Genomic DNA, 22,242 nt, shown 5'->3' with positions numbered 1-22,242 from the left:
CCTTTGGAGATACTTGGTACTGTCTTAGCGTGTGATTTATTGTATGGACTACAATTATTTGGATTTTCAATGCACAGTGGCTACTTTTCAACAGTTCTGTTTACTCAATAGGATTTTATCGAACGTCCTCAACGACAAAGTCTTAACCCATTTGGCAACGTTAAAACAGCGAGTGAAAATACTTGTCTGTTCCCAGTTTCACCTGAAGTGCCTTCTCCTTAATCTCTGCAATATCTAGCGTCCCCCGTTCACAGATAAAAGCATCGGTGCAGCAAGGCGGAAGCCATTCGAAGTAGATATTCTTCACTTCAACCGCATAATTGACATTGTCATGGTGACTAGTCTGAAGGGCGTCATCGATCGTTTGGGCTTCCCTCAGACCGCCGTCTTTCCAACAGCCCATCACCTCCCTGGGCCCGTTATCCTCGTGGTCATGCAATCCTCCAGTCTCTGGCGCGTCCACCTTTTCCAGCTCACTGAGAACCAACACCGAGGCAGAGGAGACCTGTTTGACGGTCAAAATGGCAGGATAGGATCCGATTTTGTTGCAGACAGAGCCTTCCGCTGAAATCCGGTCAGCGCCCAGCAAAAGAAAGTCCACCCCCTGGCTGGCCATAGCAACTGATGCATCAGTATAAACCGCCAATTTCAGATCCCGGCCGGAAGATGGGGGAAACTTGATTCGAAAGTCGGAGAAAATGGACGAAGCCATGCTAACTCCTTCGCAAAGTGGACGAGACTCCAAAATTCGCACGTCCAGCCGAGGAATGGGAAGAGAGGCAAAGGTGTCAAGAATACTGTCGCGAATGGTCGAGCTGGCTGACAATGTAAGGATGACTAGAGAATCTTTCTTTGCGCCAGAGTCAATTCTACTAGACAGAGAATACTGAAGATACTCTGCGAAAGTGCTCCTGATCCGCGCCGGCATATCTTTACGCTTGTTCAGATGGTGGCCGAGTATACTCAGCAAGCGCTCCCATTTGACCTCGCGGGCCAAGTTTTGATAGACTATGTCTTCCATGTCGGGCATCAAAGCGAGAAATGCGTTTAATGTGGCTGTTCCCATGCTTTCTCGTCCACTTTTCGAAAGATGCCATGCTGCGATTCGAGCAGTCTTCCACCATTCTACGTCAATGTCTCCTGGCATGTGAGATATAACATCTCGGTATGCCTTGACAGCGATGGTGGTTAGTTCGTGTGACCCGCTCTTGTGATCTGACTTCAATTGCTCTAGGCCTGCTGTCAGGGCTTTGCTAGCTTCTTGATTCATGTCGCCTTCAAACCAGACTCGCCGTAAGCTGTCCTTCAGTCGGGGCACACCACCAAACCGGTCAGTATCTTCAATTTCTTCTGGATTGTACCAACCCCAGGCCCGGTGTTCCCAGTCCAGATGAATGGCATCCTCTCCGTGGCCACCTTCGTTTCGGGACTTCAAAAGGAACGCGAATGGATAAACTATCCATTCCCGATTGACTGATTCATCCGTGAACACAAATGACACTCCTTGTCGAGATATCTCCACATCCAGAGAAGTCAATGTTGTTTCTTCTTCCAACTCACGCCATGCTGCTGCCATGGGCGATTCGCCCGGGTCAAGGCTGCCAGATATAGGAGCGAGGTGGTTTCTGCTGAAGTCAGAAAATTGAGGCAGAAATTCAACAGCGTCCCCATGGGCTTACGCATATGTTCTGACTTGCTCGCTGCGTTGAAATAAAGCAACACGGCAGTGTGAGAACAGAAACACGGATACCACCCGTCTCTTTTGGAGCTCAGATTGGAGAGACATGGCAGAGAAATAACAGGGGCGTTGCACGAAATCACATAATCATAGGATCAATCTAGATTCGCTGGACCCGATGATACTGTGATTGTCAGTTGGGAGATCCCTCATGTTGCGGTGGAAGAAGTGATGATGTCCTATTTGACGGCCGGTTGCCTCTGACGTCACACTTGATATCAGTCGACTTCGCATATATAAGTGCTACTTTGAAGGTCTTGCATCGGTGATATGTATGTGATCATTGTGGCAAGTGACAAGTGGCAAGCGTATTCTAGAATCTGAAGTATGAGGGTTGCATAGGTAGGACGTGAAATAGCAATGAGACGGGAAAGAGATTTAGGGCTTGGAATTGCTCGTATCTCACCAACTTGTCTATTATCACGCTTATTAAGACCATGTCTGGCGGCAAATGACTTTCAAAAAAATGAAGCAGTTGATAGATTATAATTGACGTGAAATACATGGCTAAGTCGATCAAAGGATACTTTGTTGTGTTAGATCGGCGGAGCAACTGCTATTCCACAACTTTTGCCCACAGCGCCATTTCAATTACCATACGTACTGTATTTCCATACAAATGGTGAGTTAGCAAAGTGCTATGATATGCATCCAACGTCAGGAAGCCCCCCACGTGTCGGAATGTTGCTCCGTATGTGTGGCCATAGGCACAGACTCTTGGACCTTGGGGTCGACGGAGTCTGAGACGTCATGTTGGCCACTGTGGGCAAAGGGAGGAGTTTATGAGCCTCAAGTATGCCAGCGACAAGGGTGCGATTTGGCCTAAGAAACTAGTTCGACGTGACCATCGCTAGCCATGGTCCATATCAGCGAGGCAATCAAGAGCGACCATGAGAAGATGCAGTCTTATTACTACGCCATGGTGAGTTCAGAGGACCCAGATGAGCAATCTCGTATCCAGAAAGAGTTTATCTGGGAGCTCACCCGCCATGCTATTAGCGAAGAGCTGGTAGTATATCCTGCAATGGAGCAATTTCTACCTGATGGCATGGTGATCGCAGACAAAGACCGAGAAGAACATTCTGAAGTGAGTTCGCCTAGTTGTGGGAATGAATACCCTGACAACATAAACAGATAAAAAAGCAACTTGATACTTTTCAAGATCTGAACAGCTCCGATCCACGCTTTCTTCCCACAATCACAGGCTTGATGGATGATCTGAGCAAAAGCTTCCATGATGTAGAGACAATTGATTTGCCCAAGTTGGAAAATCACATTACTTTCGACGAAAGTGAGCAGCTGGCAAGTTCTCTACAACGAGCCAAGGTATTTGTGCCCTCCGACTTACGTCCAAGAGTCCCAAACAAGCCTCTCTATGAAACTGCCGCCGAGATGATAACGGCTCCTCTCGAAAACCTTCAGGGCTTGCTCCCTACATGGTCGGAAGATGAGCCAGAACCAAAGCGGGCAGAATGACCGATGATGAATAAATCTTGAAAGAGTCAAGAGTTCCATATGTATATACATACAGGCTTTGCTGCGATCGAACTACTGGCCAGTATAATGCTTGAGCTGCTCCACAGATTCCTCTATATCTTGGTAATCATTGCAGGCATCATTTGGAATTCTAATGCAGGTCAGTATGGAGAATCTCCGGGCATTTCAAAGGAGCTCACTTTACGAAGCCGGTCAGATCATCAGTCTCTGCAGTGATCACCAAAGGCACCAGAAAAGCGATGAAGAGGCGGACTCCACCCAGTTTCGTTTCCAATGATATCTGCCGCATGATGCTTGGCTTTATCTGTGACTTTTGGATTGTTCAAAGCCCTAAACTGTTGTTAATTGTGTCGAATCAACGGATACTGTCCAACAGACTTACCCTTTATAACCATGTATTGCGTTCAAGTCATCTTCAACGGAGACCTCAAGCTCATTGCGTTCACCAAGGCTGGACATGGTGGATTCAGGTGTTTGATAGACCTCGAAATGAAGAATCAATCAATTTCTATTCTTCTGGGAGGCCAACATCTTCGGACTAGGGCGGGAGCAAGCACCGGGCCGCGTCACATCCTCATCACGCAAGGCAAACCATCGAAATGAACTAGATATCTCAACCGAGCATGCATTCCAAAACCGTGTGGCATTGAGAACTGACTCCAAATATTTGTGGTGAAAGAAACGACGGATTCTTTCACTGGTGAACACATCAGAGGGAGTTTCGTGCAGATCATTTTCTTGGGTTCTTGAATATTCCGTCGGTCAAGATATGTATAGCTTCGATGGCTGGCTGATGCTGGTAGCAATCCTGGTTCTTCAATACGCCCATCCAGGTAAAACCAACTTTCCTATTGGCCGGGCAGATCTGTGCATCCGTGATTCAGTTGCTTAGAAATGCTGCTCTCAAGGCCCGTCAGTAGACTCGGTTGGTAGCTTTGCGACGAGCTCTTTTGGCCACTCGATATGGGACTGCCAGTCAGGGGCTAAAGACTGTTTGATCTCTTCTAAAACAATAGAGCCCCAAGAACCCACGCACCAGTTGTCGCGGGCCATGTGCAAGAGCCCACAGTAATGCGCTAGTATTACGAGGGAAAAGGGTACTCTGTTGTCCAGATCACTGAGATACTCCGCTGGGACGCGAATGGCCCACCCAGCGGCAAGAGTCATTGAGGTCGGCTCCATTAAGGTGAAAGCCGCAAGTTCCAGTAGAAATTTGATCACTTGCTCATAGACCACAACATTGTGATGAACGGATTGTTGGCCACATTGAGCATTGGTTTCATGGAGACGATCAAAAACAGCAATAATATGATACGGGAAAGAGACTTCCGGTTGAATTATGTTGAAAAGAGGCGCAAAATTGCTCTGGAGTAGGAATTGAAGCTCTTTGTTGGCGACTGCCTGGACTCCACGCGCGAGAGTAAAAATTTCAATTAGAGAGTTGAGAGTTGGGCCATCCGTAGCTCCAGGGGTGAGGGCACTCCCTAGTCCAAATGCTACCACCAAACCAGCAAAGCTCATCATTGCTTTGATGTTAGAATGGTCGATGTTGGAAAGCTGCTCAGAGAACATGGACAAAGCAATGTTTTTGTGTGAAACTGCCACGGTCAGCCATTTGGAATGCCTTTGAGGCTCGTGAAGCCTTGATAGATGCAGTGCGGACAACCCTAAGATCCCATGCATCAAGAAAGGTGCCTTTAAAGCCTCTTGCAACACCACTAGTTCCCAGACCTTGCGAGTTTCTTCACTGCGAGCAAGTAGTTTATGCGTATGCATGATCCACTGGAGCTCAAGTTCGAGCTGCTCCATATTCAGTCCCGCGGTGATTTCAGATGTCTCTACTGCCGGGAGCTGATCCAAAAGGCCCATGGTATCTCCGGTGGAGGGAGATGTCACATTCTTTGAGAACTGCCTCGTGCGTCGGGGTCTACGGGGTTGCTTTTCTGTGAAAGAAAAAGGCCCCTCCGCGCTATACACACATTGATCCTGTCTCTGGCTGCAACTAGTGCAACTCGGGCGTTGCTCATCACACCGTAATTGAGAGTCAGAATATGGAAACGAGGGGCGTGTTTGCGCGATACCTTCACCCTCCTCCGCTTGCAATTGGCACAACCATGGCGAGACTTTGTGTGAGAGCGTCTGAACCCCATTTGCAGATGACTCCGGCAATGCGTATCAACTTTCAATCCCAGACGGTAAACCTGTCTTGATAACATTTGAAGTCATCCAAAGATCCCATGGATGGACTGGGGATGAGTCAGCGAGTCATGTGCTTCCCATGAGCGAGCGCTAGTGTCCGAATAGGGACTGTGGTATAGATCTCAACCTGTGCTCGCTGGACACTTTCAACTTCAGCTCCAGAGGAAGAGACACTGATGGACCATATGCTGGGCTGCATCTCCGCTTACAACTACTGAGAAATTTCTGGAAAAGGGCCGGGAGCCCATCTCTCGTGAGTATTGTGTTGTCGCACGCATTGTTTGCGAAGTCATGACTAGGGTCTCCGTGCCTGTGTCCTATTCTTGGGGTCTTGGGACAGGATCCAAGTGGGACTTTCACAGCCTAGACTCCAGAATAAAGAGATACCGAAAAACCGTCGAGCAGTTAGCGCGGTGGAGAGGCGGCAAACATCGCGAGATCGACAATGCGGTCGCGTCTCCACAACATTGGAAGAATGTCACATACTTCGTCGACGTTGTATTCTGTACACACCAGGGGAATCCAATGTGAGCCTTGGAATACAATTCACTCTCAAGCTCCCCTATTTGAGGCCCATGTTCCCCTGTTTCACCAGTTGTTTGGAAGTGCGCCATAGCGCGGGAAACACGTTTCAGGTTGACACTCACGTCCTTAACCGCCGAGATAGTGACCAGTCCACATTGCGCGTTGGTCGCTTGATACCCCTGAAGAATGGATCATCGCTCGTCCCTGGTGGATTTCGGCTGATGACTAGAGCGCCATCCTGGGTCCTTGGTGCTTATGGCAACCTATCCCGAGTCTCAGCGCAATACACTGAAGTGCCCAGACTTTCAGTCTTTGTGACTGGACGGAAGAATGGATCCTCAATGGGCCTTTTTGGATTTTCGCTCTTTTAATGGGGGAACGAAAAGTTGCCGGCTTTAATAGATATTTGGCCCAAATTCCTGCTGTGCGAAACACGTTCGACACGCTCACATTCCTTTCTCCTAGACAATCTGGATTGTCTGCCTTTCTTTTAGTCTCTATTTTTGTTCAATTACCGTCCTTCTTTTCTCTTTTTCATCTTATTTACCTTCTTGATCCAAAATCCATTGAGGTGGTTGTTCATTGCAAGCCTATCAAGATGGTTCTCTTACGTTCATTGAGCGCTGGTTCGCTAATGCTCGCTTTTCTGTCTTCACCTGTAGCCGCCACAAGTTACTCCCTGGTTGAGACTTGGCAGGGGAAGAATTTCCTGGACTATTTCAACTTCCATGTCGGATCCGACCCAACAAACGGCTATGTCAACTATCTCGACAAGGAGAGTGCCGAGAGTGCAGGCCTCGTCAAGGTGATGGACAGCGGCAGTGTATACCTCGGAGTCGACCATAAGACCACACTGGACCCAAACGGCAAAGGACGGGATTCGGTCCGTATTGGAAGTAAGAAATACTATGATCAGTCGCTAGTCATTGCGGATATTGCCCATATGCCGGGCAGTGTTTGTGGAACATGGCCTGCTTTCTGGTCCGTTGGCAAAAATTGGCCCGGAGATGGAGAGATCGATATCATTGAGGGAGTCAACCTTCAGGATCATAACGAGATTGTCATGCACACCGCTGGTACATGCAGCTTGACCGACACGGATATGACGGGTGTCGTTAATGCCACTGGATGTGGTGAGGACCTGGGAACCGTGGGATGTGTGATTGAAGGCCACAAGGGCAGCTATGGCACATCCTTCAACGGCCAGGGAGGTGGTGTGTACGCTATGCAGTGGACCGACGATTTCCTCAAGATTTGGTATTTCCCTCGAAGCGCAATCCCAGCCTCGATCACCAGCGGCAAGCCTGACGTGACCGCATTTGGCACTCCCATGGCACTGGTGGAGGAATCATGCGATGTCGCAAATTCCTTCAAGTCTCAATCCTTCATATTCGATGTGACTTTCTGTGGTGACTGGGCTGGTGGTGTGTTTGGTGACTCCGGTTGCCCTATGAGCGATTCCGATTCCTTCAAAAGCTGCCACAACTTTGTTGCCAACCACCCTGCCCAGTATGAGCAGTCTTACTGGGAGATTAATTCGGTCAAGATTTATCAGACTGGTGTAGAGGGAACTGCAGTTGTTTCGTCTCAATCCTCCGAGTCTGCTGCCCCGGTCACGTCTTCTACTTCTGAGAATCATGCTGTCCAGACCCACGCGGTCGCTACCACTACTGCTGCCAATACTGCTGTGTCTCAGTCTACCGCCGAAATCTATGCTACTGCAGTCCACTCGTCGGCTTCGAATGAAGGAGAAGCTGCTGTCGGAAGCATCCAGGAACTGAGTCCGACTTCTGCTGCCTCTGCTGCGGTCCCCGAGAACACCGCCACGGCAGAGATTCAGCAGTCTCCTGCTACCAAGAAGACCCGAACTGTCACTGCCCTTGTTACCTCGACAAAGACCATCTGTCCTGAAGCCGAGAAATCTGCTTCTCTTGCTGGTCTTTCTGCCGCAACCCCCGTGGTGTCTACACCTGCTGTGCCAACTGCTGAAATTCCCGGCAATAGCCATCATGTACAAGCACCTACCTCCACCGCCGCCATTAATGCTCAATCAACTCCGGCATTGCCCGCCGTCCCAGTCGGTCAAAGTCAAGCTTCCGTTGAAACTGGCGTCTCTGCCCAAACTAGCCCGGTTGCTGCAGCTCACAACGATGCACCTTCTCCAGCGCCTATTTACTCTGTTCCCAGTGCTGCTCCATCAGGTCATGTCGCTACTGCAAGTTATAGCGTGGCTCCATTCGGTACTTCGTGGTTGCATGCAGATGGAGCACGCTCCGCAGTGTCATCCGACATCGCATATCAGTCATCTACGGCACTCGTCTCTGCACCAACTGGTGTCTCCCCTGAGACTGCCGCGACTTCCTCTGAAAGCTTCGTTTCCAGCGAGTCTACGACTGGAGCCGTGCCTGTCTTCACCGGTGCCGCCCAGAAGCTATCACTAAGCGCATCCGCCGTTCTATGTGCTCTAATTGCCTTTGCGCTCTAGATTTCTTACTTTGATTTGTTTGTTATTGGCGAGACTTCCTTCTTTTGAATGTATATTAGGGCTTAGATTTAGCCCTAGATGGCCTTTGGCCCTTGATTAAGTCTGTTTATTTATTTCTTCAGGCGCATTTTCTTACTTGTTCACTCAGCCCGCAGCGGCAATTTTAGCTAGTTAATGAAAAGTCCGATTCTCCATATCTTTCTGACGCCGTATTTCCTTGATCTCAATCTTTGCACTTGGCTCCATTCTCACAGCTCGCAGACCGAACCCATTCTTCGAGGGAGATTGATCAAATCTAAATCTATTTCCACCTTGTCAACCAGTCCTGGGCATAGCAGTTGAGAATTCCATCATCAACAATTCTCAATCGCCCATTTCGCAGCGTCAAGCTATCTCTCTCAGCCTTGTCCGTGTTGTACCTCTTGCATGTACTTGCATCAGCAGATGATCTCATTCGATGCATTTGCTCATAGTGGTGAATCAGCTTGACCGCTGGATTGGCGTGCTCTTCACCCCTGGCCTCACTCTCACGAAGCTTATGCAACCACTCCTCGAAAGGCAGTGCCTCAAACTCAAACCCATTCATCTTAAGAGTGTCTAGTAAGGATTTCCAAGGGAATGCGCGCGAATTGCACACATTGTAAATAGAGTCATCGCTCTTTGCGAGAGATGAACCCGATTCCTGGGTGTCTTCAATTTTGGTTTGCGAAGAGCAGGTCTTTGCTAACTCAAGAATGCTGCAGGCAAGCCTGTCCACCGGGAGCCAGGAACATTCCTGATCTAGTACTGGTAGCACTTTGATGGTGAGGGCCGAGCGAACCATTAGCGGGAGAGCCTCGGAGTCATTCCAAAGGCCTTTCTTGGTGTGACCCGAGACCTGTCCGATCCGAAGTGAATATGCTCTTGCACCACTCAGGCGTGCATTGCTCACGATATGCTCTCCAACAAGCTTGGACTGTCCGTAGCCCATGAACGCATGATCCAATGCAATTGGCTCCTCTGGTATCTCATCGGATGGTGAGCCAAGTGCAGTTGAGACAGAGGAGCAGAACATTACTACGGCAGGCTCCCATCTATGAACGGAGAGTGAGAACTGAATCAGGTTATAGAGTCCCCGAATATGCGGTTCGAATTGCGACAGAGGGAGATTGAAGTTGACGGGCCATGCAGTGTGAATTATCAGAGAGACCGAGTCAAGCATATGTTCGAACATGTCTGCTTTCAAGCCAAGACCGAAATTGGACTCATCAAGAGAGCTGTTCAGTGCGATGATCTTTGTCATCTGCTCCGGGCTGACATCTAGATCCTTTTCCACCAGCGTGTTGATGATTGCCTCGAGCGACGATGAGCGCCTTGTAAGGCAATAGATTGTGGACACAGAATCATCATGGAGGAGCTCAAACAATATATGCGCACCGATTGAACCGGTTGCTCCTGTTAAAAGCTTTCATGCCGTTAGATCATTGTTCAAACCAACGTACAGGTGATGTACTTACCACACTCGTGGTATCCGGATACCCCCGTTCTCGAGGCTGATGTCGTTGGAATACGGAGTATTTCTGAACCAGGTCTGTCATTGTCTGTATCGCATTATTGTTGCTCGTAACCATGTCTCCTGCTTGCAAAGCGCAAATATGTTGAGCCAACCGTGACATATTCCCTGCATCAAAAATGACATTCTGAGTGAGACTGTGACTGTCTTGAAATTTGAAGCGCTGAAGAATAAGCCGTCGAAAGTGAATTGCTTTTAGACTATCAACTCCTTCAGAGAAAAAGTTGGCGGTTGGTCTTGACATTGAGATTCCAAGCTCTTCCCGAGCCATTTCGAGGAGAAGAGACTCTGTTCCGGCGACATCTAACTCGAGGTCTCCCTCCATCTGTTTCTCCCTGACGTAAAGGCTTTCAATGAGATCTTGGTACTGCTGATAAACTTTGGCCCGGATCATGGATCCTTTGTCGGTTCGCGGAAACTTCGCATCAGAAGGCAAGACAGCAACTAAATCACGGGATATTCGAGAGAAAGCTTCAGCATGCGAGTTGGCCTCTTGAATAGTTGGCCAGATTTTACGGAGATATTTCTCGTCCGAAAGACGGTCCGTTTCAGGCCCAGAGGTTCGCAAGATCAAAAGACCAGGAGCCGACTTTCCCAGTCCGACCACAACAGCATCATGAACGAGTGGATGCTGTTTGATGCGGCCTTCGATAGGAAGCGGCAGGACCTTTTCACCATTGATGAGGTTGATGCGATCATCTAACCTCGAGATATACTTCCAGCGATTTGCAATCGTTGGATGAGGAGTGAATACGTCCTTGGAATGGAATGACCCTGGTGGTTCATCGGAGTTCGAGGCCGTTAAGGCTGGATGACCAGTCAGATAGACACACTCATAAAGGGACTCTGTTTGCGATATAGGTTTCATCCAGATATAAGAAGCAATGTTGTCAAAAAACCGTAGATAGTTCCAGTGAGGATCTCCATTCGGCCGTGAGATTGATTCGGCAACAAGTCCGGCTTCTGTCCTGCGATTGTTGTTAGTCGAATGTTCTTCCACTGTGTATCATCACTCACAAGCCAAAGGATCCTCCGAAATGGACACCCTCCCTGACCAGCCGATCTCCCAATTCATCTGGACACGGAGCACCTCCATAAGTGACGAGCTTGCAACGCTGGAGGGCCACGATTCCTCGAGTGTCGTCGACCAACAGTTGAAGCATATACGGAACTGCGGCGATGGACTCTGGTTCTGCTTCCTCCAGAGCAATCACCAAAAGATCAGCTGTCAATGGAAGGGCGGCGTTCCACATGTAGGCAATCTTGCGCATCCACATTGTCTGCAATGCAGTGGATAACCCGTGAAGATGATACCAGGGAAGAGGATTAAACGAAGTGAGTCCCGGGCCGCGTAGTGGATGGGTCATCAACGCTCGATGCGTGAGGAAGAGTGGTTTTGGAGTGCCCGTGGACCCCGAAGAATGAAGAATGATCGCAATCTTGTCCGGATTACGGTTGCGCTTCAAGACTAGAAACGATGACTCTGATATACTCTCCCCCGAGCACACGAGCATGGGACGACAACTCACAAGTCTTCGTTGCAGGATCTCACCCAGCGTGTTGCGAATACTGGACGATTTGCCGTAAATGACGGAATGACACCCTACTGCGTCCAGTAATTCCACACAAGCCTCGCCCGACAGTCTCGGGGAAAGCATCATGACAGTATATCCCAGTCGACTTAGGGCAAAGAATGCGACGACCATGTTGATGTCGGATGTGGTGAGGAGAGCAACGATAGATCCCTCTTTCAACACCTTGTAGTATCTTAGAGATTGGCTGGAATCATGGAATCATGGACACGGTGGAAGCACATACCGGCTGGAAGCCATCATCCATCAGAGTGGTCGCCGCCTGGTTGATCATATCATCCAAGTCCTGCCCCGTATAATAGTCAAACGAGCCCGCATCACACTCCACACGAGGATAGGCCAGAATCGGATGTTGAACTGCATCAGAGGCTCGTAACCGGATCAAGTCGTCGAGAACATGAAGTGGTCCAAACTCCTGCACGAGAGGGTTGATAGGACTGGAGGAGCCAGCCTTGGCCTGACCACCACGTTGAACACCCATCGCGGAGTTTCGGGGATGGATTTCCTCGATGTGGGAAGCGAGTCAATCCAGAGAGGCACGAGCAATATAAGGGCCTGTATGATTCCAGCATCTAGGGTCCAGCCGTGGACTCAGCTCTCTCTACTGCATTCGGAGGAGGCGGAATCCAGTTTTTCCGCATAAGGAGAAAGAGAGACAGATCTCACGGATTTTGGTATAGGGCAATTTGCACGGAGTAGTTGTAATCCACCAGAGGGCTTTGCTTTGGAGCTTCTGCACCATCGAGACAAGATCGGAGATAACTTCATGCAAGCACTTGCTTTAGGGCTGACCGGTGGCGTTGTGGCCCTTTTGCGTCTCGAATAAAGAATAATAACAAACCGTCTTATCGTCATCCTCACGCTAATTTCAGACCGATGCAAAGCGATGCATGATCTATCCACACTAAACTGCATTCCAGTGGCAAGATTGTCGTCTACAGTATGGAGCACCGGTTACACAACTGAGCTGAAATACGTTCGGCCCTCAGATCATACGCTCAGCTCGTCATGCAAAGGAAGCTGTACTGTACTCGTGCCTTGCCTTCTGTTGATATCATCGGCGTCACCGTATCTAATACCCCGGTGTGGGTGGACCACGGACCTTTGGGCGTCAGCTGGACGACTTGTGCAGGGGTCCTCATAAACCCCGAGCGACTGCTGGCGATTGGTTGTGACGTGCAGATACCAACGCCGAAGATGGGTTTCGTGTATTCCAACCCTTCATCGTAGACCAGTGTCGGTGTGACAGGCAGATTCCAGGACACAACGCTACAGAGGCCTCAGGCCGGGCGGTTGCGCGCCAATAGAGACCGGTACAGTCGTAAGAGACCAAGACCGAGCGCAAAGAATACCACCCCAAGCCAGCATATGGCGGAAGATCATCCGAGCATTCGGCAGGAAATCGGCAGTCCATTTTAGAAATCGTCAGGGAGAATGGGAACACCCGCATTGGAATGTGGCCCTCCGAAGTCGATGTATACCTTCGAATGACAACTGTTCTCGGCAACCGGACCTGCAGAATTTCTGGCTATCTCTGGAATGCTAACCGTTCGATCGGGCCCTGGTATGCCGATGTATCCTAACTCTGATTTATTCGGAGCCCCTGCAACGGGTAGAGAAAAAAGCTTGGATAGCGTGCCAGGATGGCCAAAAGGTAAATTGGTTCGGCATGGTTGGCCCGTATGATACTGTACTTTCGGCGCAGATTCTACTAGTCAACTACTGTATTCCACCGATCTGAGACATCTCCACCCCTTCGGGGAAGGCTTCCGTGACTGTATGCAGTCGAGAACCCTCGACCAGGGGAGTGACTCTCGGGATACAGTAAAGGAGCACACAAACACTGGATGCTTGTATTCATCATTGGAACTGGAATATATTAGGGTTGGCAGGAATGCGAGTGGTTTCTTGGTTTTCTTAAATCGGCAAATTGACGTCAATTACATATGCTGCACTGCAGGATAAATGGGGCTTCAGTCCAATGAGACTGACACGGGTGTCTTTTCTTTCTGATTTTTCAAATATTGCACGAGGCGCTGCCATGATTGACTGGCTCGCCTGGCGTGCGCATCTGGGACCAAGGGGTTATCCTCTCCAGTTGTCCGTGAGAAGATCTCCATGCTGATCCACCCAGTATAGCCCAGACGTGTGATGCACGCATTGGTGACCTCACGGATCGGAAGATATCCACCGCGCTCCTCTTCGAAGGGGAACAAACGGGCATTCCGGGACCAGGCGAGCAGCGTGGGCAAGCCGACGTGGAGAAATGGCGTCTGCGGGTCGACCCTCTCGCCATCAGCCAGTTGAACCATCAGGATCCGACTCACGTCGATTTCGCGGACAAGTCGATCCATCGAGTCCTGCAAAGTCTGGTCGGCGCTTACAGGCAGTCGTCCGGCGGGGTTGGTGGGGTCAGCCCATATCCGGGCTGCAATGTTGAAAGTATCCATGCAAATTCCCAGATTGGGTCGATCGGCCCGGTTGATCACGTCCCAAGAATCTTCCCAGGTGTTGATGTATGTACCCCAAGCGAGTGCTTCATATGCGATACGCACGGGGAATGCTACATCTGCAGCCTCGGCCAAGTCTGAGGCAAGGCGGTCCCTGTTCCCAGTAATTTCAGAAGAATCCAGGAATGACGAAGGGATCAGAATGAAAACGGAGTCCCCCAGGATTTTGGTCAATTCGACCCAGTGCCTGAGTTCGTCAATCCGTTCAACATGGCGAACGGGGTCAATCAGGCCTTCGTAGTGTCGGAAGGGCTGCAGGGCCAAAATGCGCAAGTGGCGCTCCGCACATAGATGGCGGATGGTGCGAGCTGCGTCAATCTCATAGCTTCGGGAAGAGCGGAGCGAGCTGTCATTCAGCTGGAGTGTCTTGGCAAGCTGTGTGAGATCATCGTGGAACAGTTCGAGTCCTTGTTGGCCATTGCGGGCAGCAGCGTCGAGTTTGGCTGTGATTGGGTGTAGATTTGCAGCACCCAGGCTCACAGTAGCAATCGCTGACTTCCAAGGAAGCCCACTCTCAGAAACAGGGGGACTGGGAAGGGAATACATCACTAAACTGGTTAGCAATCTAAGTAATGGAGACTTGTCACTTCTACAGTAGTGGTGCCTTTTATAGAACAAATTAGCATCTCACATCACCCAGTCGCCTCTGTTTCCGTGCAGATGTACTCGATCCTGTCAGGGGTCTATAGGCCAAAGTGGATAACCCATATGAAGTAATAAGCAATGGATCGCCCGGACTCAAATGACACACCGTAGGCCAAGCCTGTACACTCTCTGGATGATCTCAGCGATCGCCTTTGTCCTCGATGCGGTGTTGAGCTGACGTTTGATATCGCCCAGATTGTGGCTGTTTTCGGGAAACACCGATGTAAGGACAAGATAAAAAATACCATTGAAAGGCCTTGGTATTTCAGTGTCACTGTGACACGACCAAATGGACGTATAAAAGGGAATAGGCATCCGGCCAGAGGGGTCCATCACCCCAGACTATCCTACACGAAGAAGTAATTGTGCCAAATATCCAACATGACGATCGTCACGCCCGCTTGCGCTTTAGTCAATCGCATCAGCACGATGGCCATGAAAGAAGCTTCAGAGCCGTCCCCACAAGCCCACTTTGAACTGTTGCAAATGATCGACCAGCTTAGAGCAGCAGTGGAAACCCCAACAGAGACCGTTCTGCGCCTCATATACCAGGTAAAGGTCGTCCACTGAGCCCAAAGAAACCGTCTGATCGAAAATAGCCCCCGCAAAATGCAGCGTTGCGCATTGTAATAGAGTTGGGTATCTTCGCCGTGCTGGTGGAGAAGCGGCACAGAGAGACGGGAGTGTCTGCCACTCAACTGGCCGAATATACGGGCGCCGAGCCTGAATTGATTGGTATGGTCGCTGAATTGGTGGCGTGAACCGGCTAATACTGTGAATAGTCCGTTTGATGCGTGTCATGACATCGCTCGGGCTTTGTGCCTCGACCTTGGAGGTCTATGTTGCCAATGAGAAGACCGTGGCGCTCACCCAACCGATCGGTAGAGACGGAATCCCATGCATGTAAGATCTGGCAATTCTCTGCTTGTTTTTCATGTACGAATCACTGACTGCAGGACCAGATATGACCTCACGGTGCCAACGCTGAGTAAATTGCCCGAGTACCTCCGATCTCATAACTATGCGAACCCGCGAGACTATACTCACTCGCCCATGCAGTGGGCAGTGGGCCAAAGTCAATTTGAATGGCTGGCAAGTAATAAACACCAACAAACGTTGTTCAACTCTTACATGGCCAGCCGCCGCGAGGGCAGACCCATGTGGTTCAACACGTACCCTGTTCAGCGACTCCTTGGTGATGCTGTGCCATTTGAGGATACCGTATTTCTGGTCGATATTGGAGGCAATCAGGGTCACGATTTGAGCAAGTTTCGCAGCGAATTTGTTCATTTACCAGGACGATTGATTTTGCAAGACTTACCCAAAGTGGTCGAAGGGGTCTCCGGTCTAGATGCTGGGATTGAGGTGATGGGATACAGCTTCCTGGATCCCCAGCCCATCCAAGGAGCGCGAGTGTACTACTTCAGAGCCATCTTCCACGACTGGCCTGATCATATATGCCAGAAGATTCTGCGTAACACCTTGTCAGCTATGAGTCGGGACTATTCACACATTCTGATCGTGGACTTCATTTTGCCCAATACTCAAACTGCGCTGATACAAGCTTCGATGGACATCCAAATGATGAGTATAGGAGCTGGCGTTGAAAGATCCGAGCAGCAGTGGAAAGATCTATTGCACAGCGCTGGGCTAGAAATAGCCGGGATTTGGAACCAAAATCCAGGGATGGAATCGGTGATCGAAGCAGTTCCAATTACGGCAAAACAGTAAAGGGTAGGGCGAGGAATGGAAGACAAGGCAAGTTGGAGGTTGGAGGGAAAACTTTAGGAAGGGAATTTTACACAGTAAACCATTCAACCTCCACAGATGACATTCGTCCTTCCACAACCATGTATCTGTCCACGATCAAGAGAAGCAAAATCATTCAATATACAAGAAGGACTTTATATAGCAGCTCTCGAACAGTCCGGGTCACTGTGTATACCCTCATGACCGTTGATATCTTGCGCCTGTGAGCGCCGCATCTTCCACAACCACTGTGCGATAGAAATACAACTGATGGTGGTATAAATGTTGTTCTAGTGCAGCTCGATACAACTCATTCTTCATCAACCCTCCGGCCAGAATGAGCACGGATGACTCTGATAACCGATAATGAGTCCCCTTGGGGTTGACCAGTCGGCCAAGTGTCTTGCCTACCAGTAGGGCAATCTGAGAATTCAAAATGGCGTCTGCAGTCTCGTTTTCTCCAATAAGTCCAACAACAACCCGGGCAATACTAGCGATGCGTGACTTGGCATTCTGGGTGCACTTATCTAAGAGGATCTGGTTCAACATGTCGATACTAGCGCTTGGAGAGCCGGAACAGCCAAGCGTTGCCGCAACGGCTAGCTCAAGTCTGCCTACCTCGCATGTTTCAATTCCCAGAGTTATCTCTTCAAAGACACCTAAGGTATGCTGAATGGCCTTTAGACCGATAGCATAACCGCCGCCTTCATCTCCAAGCATGTGGCCCCAGCCACCGGACCTTGCAACACAGGTATAACCATTTTCACGCGACGGGCTGTATCGCATGGCAACACTTCCAGTCCCGGCAATGAGAACCAATACGGAGGATGGCGCCAGGTGCTGGGGGATCGCGGCAGTCAAGAGATCGACATCATTGGTTAAACGGATGCCAGTTGTGTGATTGAGCCCGAAAGCCTCACCCAACCTGGGCGCCAACGATTCCTTAATGCCAGCTCTATCCAGACCAGCCAGCCCAACCCACACAGAGCTGAAGCATGATCGCAGATACTCCCCAGGAGAGTATACTTGTTCTGGGTCACTTGGGATATGCTCTTTTAAGGCAGATCTTGTTGCTTCCAGCAGTGTTGCGACAACCATGTCTAGATCCCCGATACTATCAGTCCTTGGCAAGGTCAGTTTTCCTTCGGGTTCCTCATAGTATTGGGGGGTTTATACAAATTACAGGGACCAGCACAGCCTCGAAAGACGATATCAGCACCGTCTGTGACCACAGCAGCGCATTTTGTTCCTCCACCATCGATGCACAAAGTAAATGGCCTACCAGACACGCCCTCAGGAATAATGGGCTTGGAGACAGCAGTCATTGCGTTAGCCAAAACCCCACCAGCAGCTCTGAGGTATATCTCGCACGTCTCCACTGAGTCGCCAGTTTCAGCGACCAATATAGCCAGCTTGACGCTATGGTTACACCTCGAGAGAAGAGTATACAGGTCCTCATCTGACAGAGTATGGCACTTGGAGCTCAATCTCCGCAGAATATTCAGAGATCTTTGCTTCAATTTTAAGTTGGAGGCTACAAGATCAACCATCTGAACAGGTCAGTCAAGCAACAGGCGTTGTGATGGACATCTTACCATGTTTCCATAAGTCTTTCCAGTGCGGATCATGGTACCTGTGCTCAGCATATTCAAAACAAGCTTGGTCACAGTGCCGGCCTTGAGTCGCGTGCTACCAGTCACCACTTCAGGCCCTGGTAGAGGTGTGATCAGAAAGTCTGCAATCCCTGTGGTGCCGATGGCCGATGGCGCTGCACAGACAACCCCGATAGTTATACAGCCAAGCTTCTGAGCAAAGGAAAGACACCCCATGACATAAGGTGTGCGACCTGAACTTGCGATGCCGATGATGCTGTCAATTTCAGGATCCAGGCTGAGCTGCTTCATAGTTGCCTCACCAGCCTCTTCATTGTCCTCTGCGCCTTCTTGCGCTTGCCGAATCGCATCATCTCCTCCTGCAATAAGGCCAATAAACTGCGAGCGAGGAGCGGCAAATGTCGGTGGGATCTCCGAAGCATCCAAAATGCCCAGTCTATCGTTGAGGATATCAGTAACTGTGTAATTTTCTTCTCCAATCCACTGACCTTCCACTTGTTCCTGCACCAACATATATAACTCGGCCACCTCGGCGCACACGGGGGGCCAATACATCGATAGCGCCAGCAATAGCAGGCAAGCAAGGCACGACGCTGGCTGGAACATAATGGTCCTCCGCATTGATCACAGTGCACATTTCCAGCGTTGACATCTGGTCAATATGCACTGTCCGAGGATTGACCTCCTCGGTTTGAAGTTTGGACAAACTTGCTAGATCCATAACTGGGAGTGACTCGCGATCTTCTCTCGACAGATATGCGAAAAGAACGACACTGCGAATGTGTACGTTCGAGAGAGTTTTGTGGCTCGAGCCCCGGATAGAGGAAGATATGAAAGGCCTCCATATTGTGGGGGGTTACGAGGCAGAGTTACAGCGAGGATATCGGCTGCGTGGCAATGGTTCCCTTTGGAAAAGTTGTGGAGAGTCTACTCCCCGGAATTTGCCTCATCTGGAGTTTTGCGGCTGTCTCCGCTTGATACTATCACGGCAACACGGCTGAGCGTTCTTGATAAACACATTGGACCAGGTTGGCTAAGAGGTTTCTCCACCCTTCTGATGCTACAATAATGTTTCCAGAGATAAACGTCGGCTGTCGCATGCAACCCCCGAAATGTGGGGTTGGGCTTCTATTAAACTAATGCATTGCCCCCGGATTTTCTGTTAGCCTCACGAAATGGCGAGCGTCGAAGAAGAGTCGGGTCAATTGGCCTCTGGTCAAAATGCAAGCCGCTCAATCTTTCATAGGATTTGGACGCACTGTTGGTTCCAGATCATCTTGATGAGTTTCATATGCTTTTGCTGTCCAGGAGTATGGTCTATGTATCAACACACGAGATTGATATTAACCTTCGATAGATGTACAATGCCCTCACCGGCCTCGGGGGATCTGGTCAGGTCAATCAAGCTGTAGCTGCCAATGCGACGGTAGCTCTTCTTGCCGCGACCGCCGCGACTGCATTGTTCGTAGTTGGACCGATCTTCGAGCGTGTTGGCCCTAGAGTGTGTTTGTTGCTTGGTGGTTGGACATATCCCCTGTACTCTGGGAGTCTTTTGTGTTTCAATGGTATGAGTCTATAGCTTCCCCTCCCCCAAGAGAGACTAACGTGTTTCTCAATAGCGACAAACAACGGCGCTTTTGTGATTGCTTCTGGTGCCATTCTTGGTGTTGGCGCATCATTCCTATGGGTTGCGCAAGGTGCTATCATGACGACTTATGTGCCCGAGTCGCAGAAAGGACGTGCAATCGCCGTCTTTTGGATCATCTTTAACCTCGGCGGTGGCGTTGGATCTCTCGCCAGCTTCGGTCTCAACTATAATTCCAAAAGCGGGACTGTCTCGGATGGAACATATATCGCTTTGTTGATCATCATGGCAATTGGATGGCTACTGGGCGTGCTTATTTGCCCACCCACTTCCGTTCGCTCAGCTCAGTTAAAGTCAACACCCGACAGTGAGAAGAACTGGCGACAAATTCTGCGTCAGTCAGTCAATACTGTTGTTGACTGGCGCGTGCTCTGCATGCTGCCGCTATTCTTCTCCGCGAATGTCTTCTACTCGTATCAGCAGAATGCTGTAAATGGCATGAACTTCAACATCCGGACACGGTCGCTGAACGGTGCCCTATACTGGATTGCCCAGATGCTGGGTGGACTCATCATTGGACTGATCCTTGATATGCCTGGTCTCAGCCGGCCTATGCGAGCCCGTGTCGCCTGGGTATTTCTGTTTGTAACTGGCATGGCTATTTGGGGAGGTGGCTATGTATTTCAGAGATGGTCGGATCGTCGACTGGCACAGGGTCTGAAACAGGATATTGACTACACGGATTCTGACATCTCCGTGGGACCGATGTTTCTGTATATATTTTATGGCGCGTACGATGCATTCTGGCAGTCGTTCTGCTACTGGCTCATGGGTGCCCAGTCCAACTCTCCGGCAAGAACTGCTGTTCTGGTGGGCGCATATAAAACCTTCCAAAGCACTGGGGGTGCAATGGCGTGGCGTGTGAACGCTCTCGCAACGCCAGCGATGACTCAACTTGCTATGGACTGGGGTCTTTGCATGGGCTCTTTGTGTATCGCTATCCCCACTGTGTTGGCAGTCACTTTAACCAGTGATCATGTTTCAGTTCATGGCATGGATTCAGTGGACGCGGAAAAGCCCCAAGCTGATGTGAAATCCTGATGCTAGATTTGGTAGTAAACCCCAGGGAGGACTCAAACCTTTCGTCTATCCAATTGGAAATATGCAACAAGCAATAATAGCTGCTCTGAGCAAGCCGAGTAAATTCGCTGGTCGAACATGACTAGGTATATGTACATGGCAGAATCTGCCGATAAACTGAAGGCTCGGATTGCTTTGCAAACTTCAGCCTGTTGCGGAATTGATTAATTTACTTCACACACTTCTTCAGCACTGCAGTCTCCAGCAGAAGCTTGGTGTATTGACGGTGCGCCCAAGCCATCTTCTCGTCCATTGGTGCAGCCTCGGCCTTGCCAAGACCCTGGTAGAAACAGCTCTTGAGAGTGAACTCTGCGACGCCCTGCTCCGGCTTGACAACAGCTCCAATCTCGAAGAGTCCATCAGAGGGACGAACGTCGCGGATACGAGGGGAAGCACCGCAGCGGACGGTGATCTTGTCTTCGGTCTTCTCCAGGACTTCAAAGTGATCGGTGACGATGGTACCGACCTCGTACTTGCTGGCGAGCAGATCCGATCGCTTCCAGAGGTGGGAGGCGGTCTCGGGGCCACGGTACTTCTGATCAAAGTAGGCACGCTGGGGGATATATCCTAGAAAGGATCGAGTCAAAATTGATTCAAGAGAAGCTCTCGAGCTTAAATCGGAACTTACCCATGCCACCCCAGACACCAGCACAGAAGGCCTCTACCAGCTTGCTCTTGTCCTCTACCAGATCTGGCTTGATCTTATCGAGAGGAATGCGACGAACACAGACATCGTGCAAGGTCGGGTTGCGGTTGGGATTGAATTTGTTGAAAAAGGGCGATTGGAAGATGGGATCAGAGGCGTCCATGAGCTCAAACACGTCATTGCGCGTGGCGCCCCAGAAGACACCGACGGAGGCGACAGTACCTGCGGCACCAACCTTCAATAGACGACTGAAGAGACCCATGATGTGATGAAGAGGAAGAAGGCAAAGAGGGGGAGGGGCAAAGAGAGGAAGCAGGAGCTCGGAGAGCTCGGGGGGAGCTCGCCGAGTCTTGGCGGAAACTGACTTCCGTTGACTTTCTTTCTACGCTTCACAGCCCTCCACTTGACGCTGGCCAGTCTTGGACATTGAACACAGCATAGATCTAATTGCTATCATAGAGATCTCGGATTTCTCGGATTTCGCAGATATCTCAGATATCTCAGATATCCGGTACTGGTGTCAGAGTGGCCGCCTTCCCCACAAAGCTCCCCTACCCTGGCACCGTCCATTGGCCTTCATTGGCTCGAACGGGGTCTTGATCGACAATTTCTCCAGTGAGATGCCTCTGCATGTTACCTGAACGTCGAAATAGGACACCATCATGTCGGGTATCCCGATTTGATCAACGCGATGGTTGAAGAAAGATGCGATCTGAACTCGTCAACGTCCTGGGGCTTGTCTCCTAAGGATATAATCTGTACATCT

The 22,242-nt window shown here is 50.0% G+C and overlaps 11 protein-coding genes across 11 annotated transcripts; 4 read left to right on the top strand and 7 right to left on the bottom strand.

The window, feature by feature from the left end:
* Positions 1–160: 160 nt before the first annotated feature.
* On the bottom strand, positions 161–1,786 carry N7511_011473 (translation initiation factor eIF-2B subunit family protein; the record flags this gene model as incomplete). The annotated part of the gene is made up of 2 exons (XM_057133850.1): positions 161–1,625; positions 1,680–1,786. 2 exons carry the CDS (start codon positions 1,784–1,786, stop codon positions 161–163), a joined length of 1,572 nt encoding a protein of 523 aa, XP_056978520.1.
* An 808-nt stretch (positions 1,787–2,594) lies between these two features.
* N7511_011472 (uncharacterized protein) lies at positions 2,595–3,214 on the top strand (the record flags this gene model as incomplete). Its single annotated transcript, XM_057133849.1, has 2 exons — positions 2,595–2,825; positions 2,873–3,214. 2 exons carry the CDS (start codon positions 2,595–2,597, stop codon positions 3,212–3,214), a joined length of 573 nt encoding a protein of 190 aa, XP_056978519.1.
* Positions 3,215–3,435: 221 nt separating this feature from the next.
* N7511_011471 (Con-6 family protein) lies at positions 3,436–3,694 on the bottom strand (the record flags this gene model as incomplete). Its single annotated transcript, XM_057133848.1, has 2 exons — positions 3,436–3,565; positions 3,618–3,694. 2 exons carry the CDS (start codon positions 3,692–3,694, stop codon positions 3,436–3,438), a joined length of 207 nt encoding a protein of 68 aa, XP_056978518.1.
* Positions 3,695–4,138: 444 nt separating this feature from the next.
* N7511_011470 (uncharacterized protein) lies at positions 4,139–5,104 on the bottom strand (the record flags this gene model as incomplete). The annotated part of the gene is made up of 1 exon (XM_057133847.1): positions 4,139–5,104. One exon carries the CDS (start codon positions 5,102–5,104, stop codon positions 4,139–4,141), a length of 966 nt encoding a protein of 321 aa, XP_056978517.1.
* A 1,453-nt stretch (positions 5,105–6,557) lies between these two features.
* Positions 6,558–8,444, top strand: eng2 (putative GPI anchored endo-1,3(4)-beta-glucanase; the record flags this gene model as incomplete). Its single annotated transcript, XM_057133846.1, has 1 exon — positions 6,558–8,444. The coding sequence occupies one exon, from the start codon at positions 6,558–6,560 to the stop codon at positions 8,442–8,444; it is 1,887 nt and encodes a 628-aa protein (XP_056978516.1).
* A 301-nt stretch (positions 8,445–8,745) lies between these two features.
* N7511_011468 (uncharacterized protein) lies at positions 8,746–12,069 on the bottom strand (the record flags this gene model as incomplete). The annotated part of the gene is made up of 4 exons (XM_057133845.1): positions 8,746–9,888; positions 9,941–10,964; positions 11,014–11,753; positions 11,815–12,069. The coding sequence occupies 4 exons, from the start codon at positions 12,067–12,069 to the stop codon at positions 8,746–8,748; spliced, it is 3,162 nt and encodes a 1,053-aa protein (XP_056978515.1).
* Positions 12,070–13,561: 1,492 nt separating this feature from the next.
* Positions 13,562–14,644, bottom strand: N7511_011467 (sugar phosphate isomerase/epimerase family protein; the record flags this gene model as incomplete). Its single annotated transcript, XM_057133844.1, has 1 exon — positions 13,562–14,644. The coding sequence occupies one exon, from the start codon at positions 14,642–14,644 to the stop codon at positions 13,562–13,564; it is 1,083 nt and encodes a 360-aa protein (XP_056978514.1).
* Positions 14,645–15,124: 480 nt separating this feature from the next.
* Positions 15,125–16,474, top strand: N7511_011466 (uncharacterized protein; the record flags this gene model as incomplete). Its single annotated transcript, XM_057133843.1, has 4 exons — positions 15,125–15,295; positions 15,343–15,478; positions 15,526–15,646; positions 15,706–16,474. 4 exons carry the CDS (start codon positions 15,125–15,127, stop codon positions 16,472–16,474), a joined length of 1,197 nt encoding a protein of 398 aa, XP_056978513.1.
* Positions 16,475–16,690: 216 nt separating this feature from the next.
* Positions 16,691–18,826, bottom strand: N7511_011465 (putative glucokinase regulator family protein; the record flags this gene model as incomplete). Its single annotated transcript, XM_057133842.1, has 4 exons — positions 16,691–17,615; positions 17,669–18,042; positions 18,088–18,541; positions 18,594–18,826. 4 exons carry the CDS (start codon positions 18,824–18,826, stop codon positions 16,691–16,693), a joined length of 1,986 nt encoding a protein of 661 aa, XP_056978512.1.
* Positions 18,827–19,280: 454 nt separating this feature from the next.
* N7511_011464 (putative MFS transporter) lies at positions 19,281–20,791 on the top strand (the record flags this gene model as incomplete). Its single annotated transcript, XM_057133841.1, has 3 exons — positions 19,281–19,415; positions 19,463–19,670; positions 19,725–20,791. The coding sequence occupies 3 exons, from the start codon at positions 19,281–19,283 to the stop codon at positions 20,789–20,791; spliced, it is 1,410 nt and encodes a 469-aa protein (XP_056978511.1).
* Positions 20,792–20,999: 208 nt separating this feature from the next.
* Positions 21,000–21,738, bottom strand: N7511_011463 (uncharacterized protein; the record flags this gene model as incomplete). The annotated part of the gene is made up of 2 exons (XM_057133840.1): positions 21,000–21,397; positions 21,459–21,738. The coding sequence occupies 2 exons, from the start codon at positions 21,736–21,738 to the stop codon at positions 21,000–21,002; spliced, it is 678 nt and encodes a 225-aa protein (XP_056978510.1).
* Between the last annotated feature and the right edge of the window lie 504 nt (positions 21,739–22,242).

The sequence above is a fragment of the Penicillium nucicola genome, assembly GCF_028828085.1.
Source record: "Penicillium nucicola strain IBT 29836 chromosome Unknown utg000014l, whole genome shotgun sequence".
In the NCBI taxonomy this organism is placed as follows: domain Eukaryota; kingdom Fungi; phylum Ascomycota; class Eurotiomycetes; order Eurotiales; family Aspergillaceae; genus Penicillium; species Penicillium nucicola.
The sequence above is the reverse complement of the archived record's forward strand: the minus strand, read 5'-3'. Positions and strand labels throughout refer to the sequence as shown.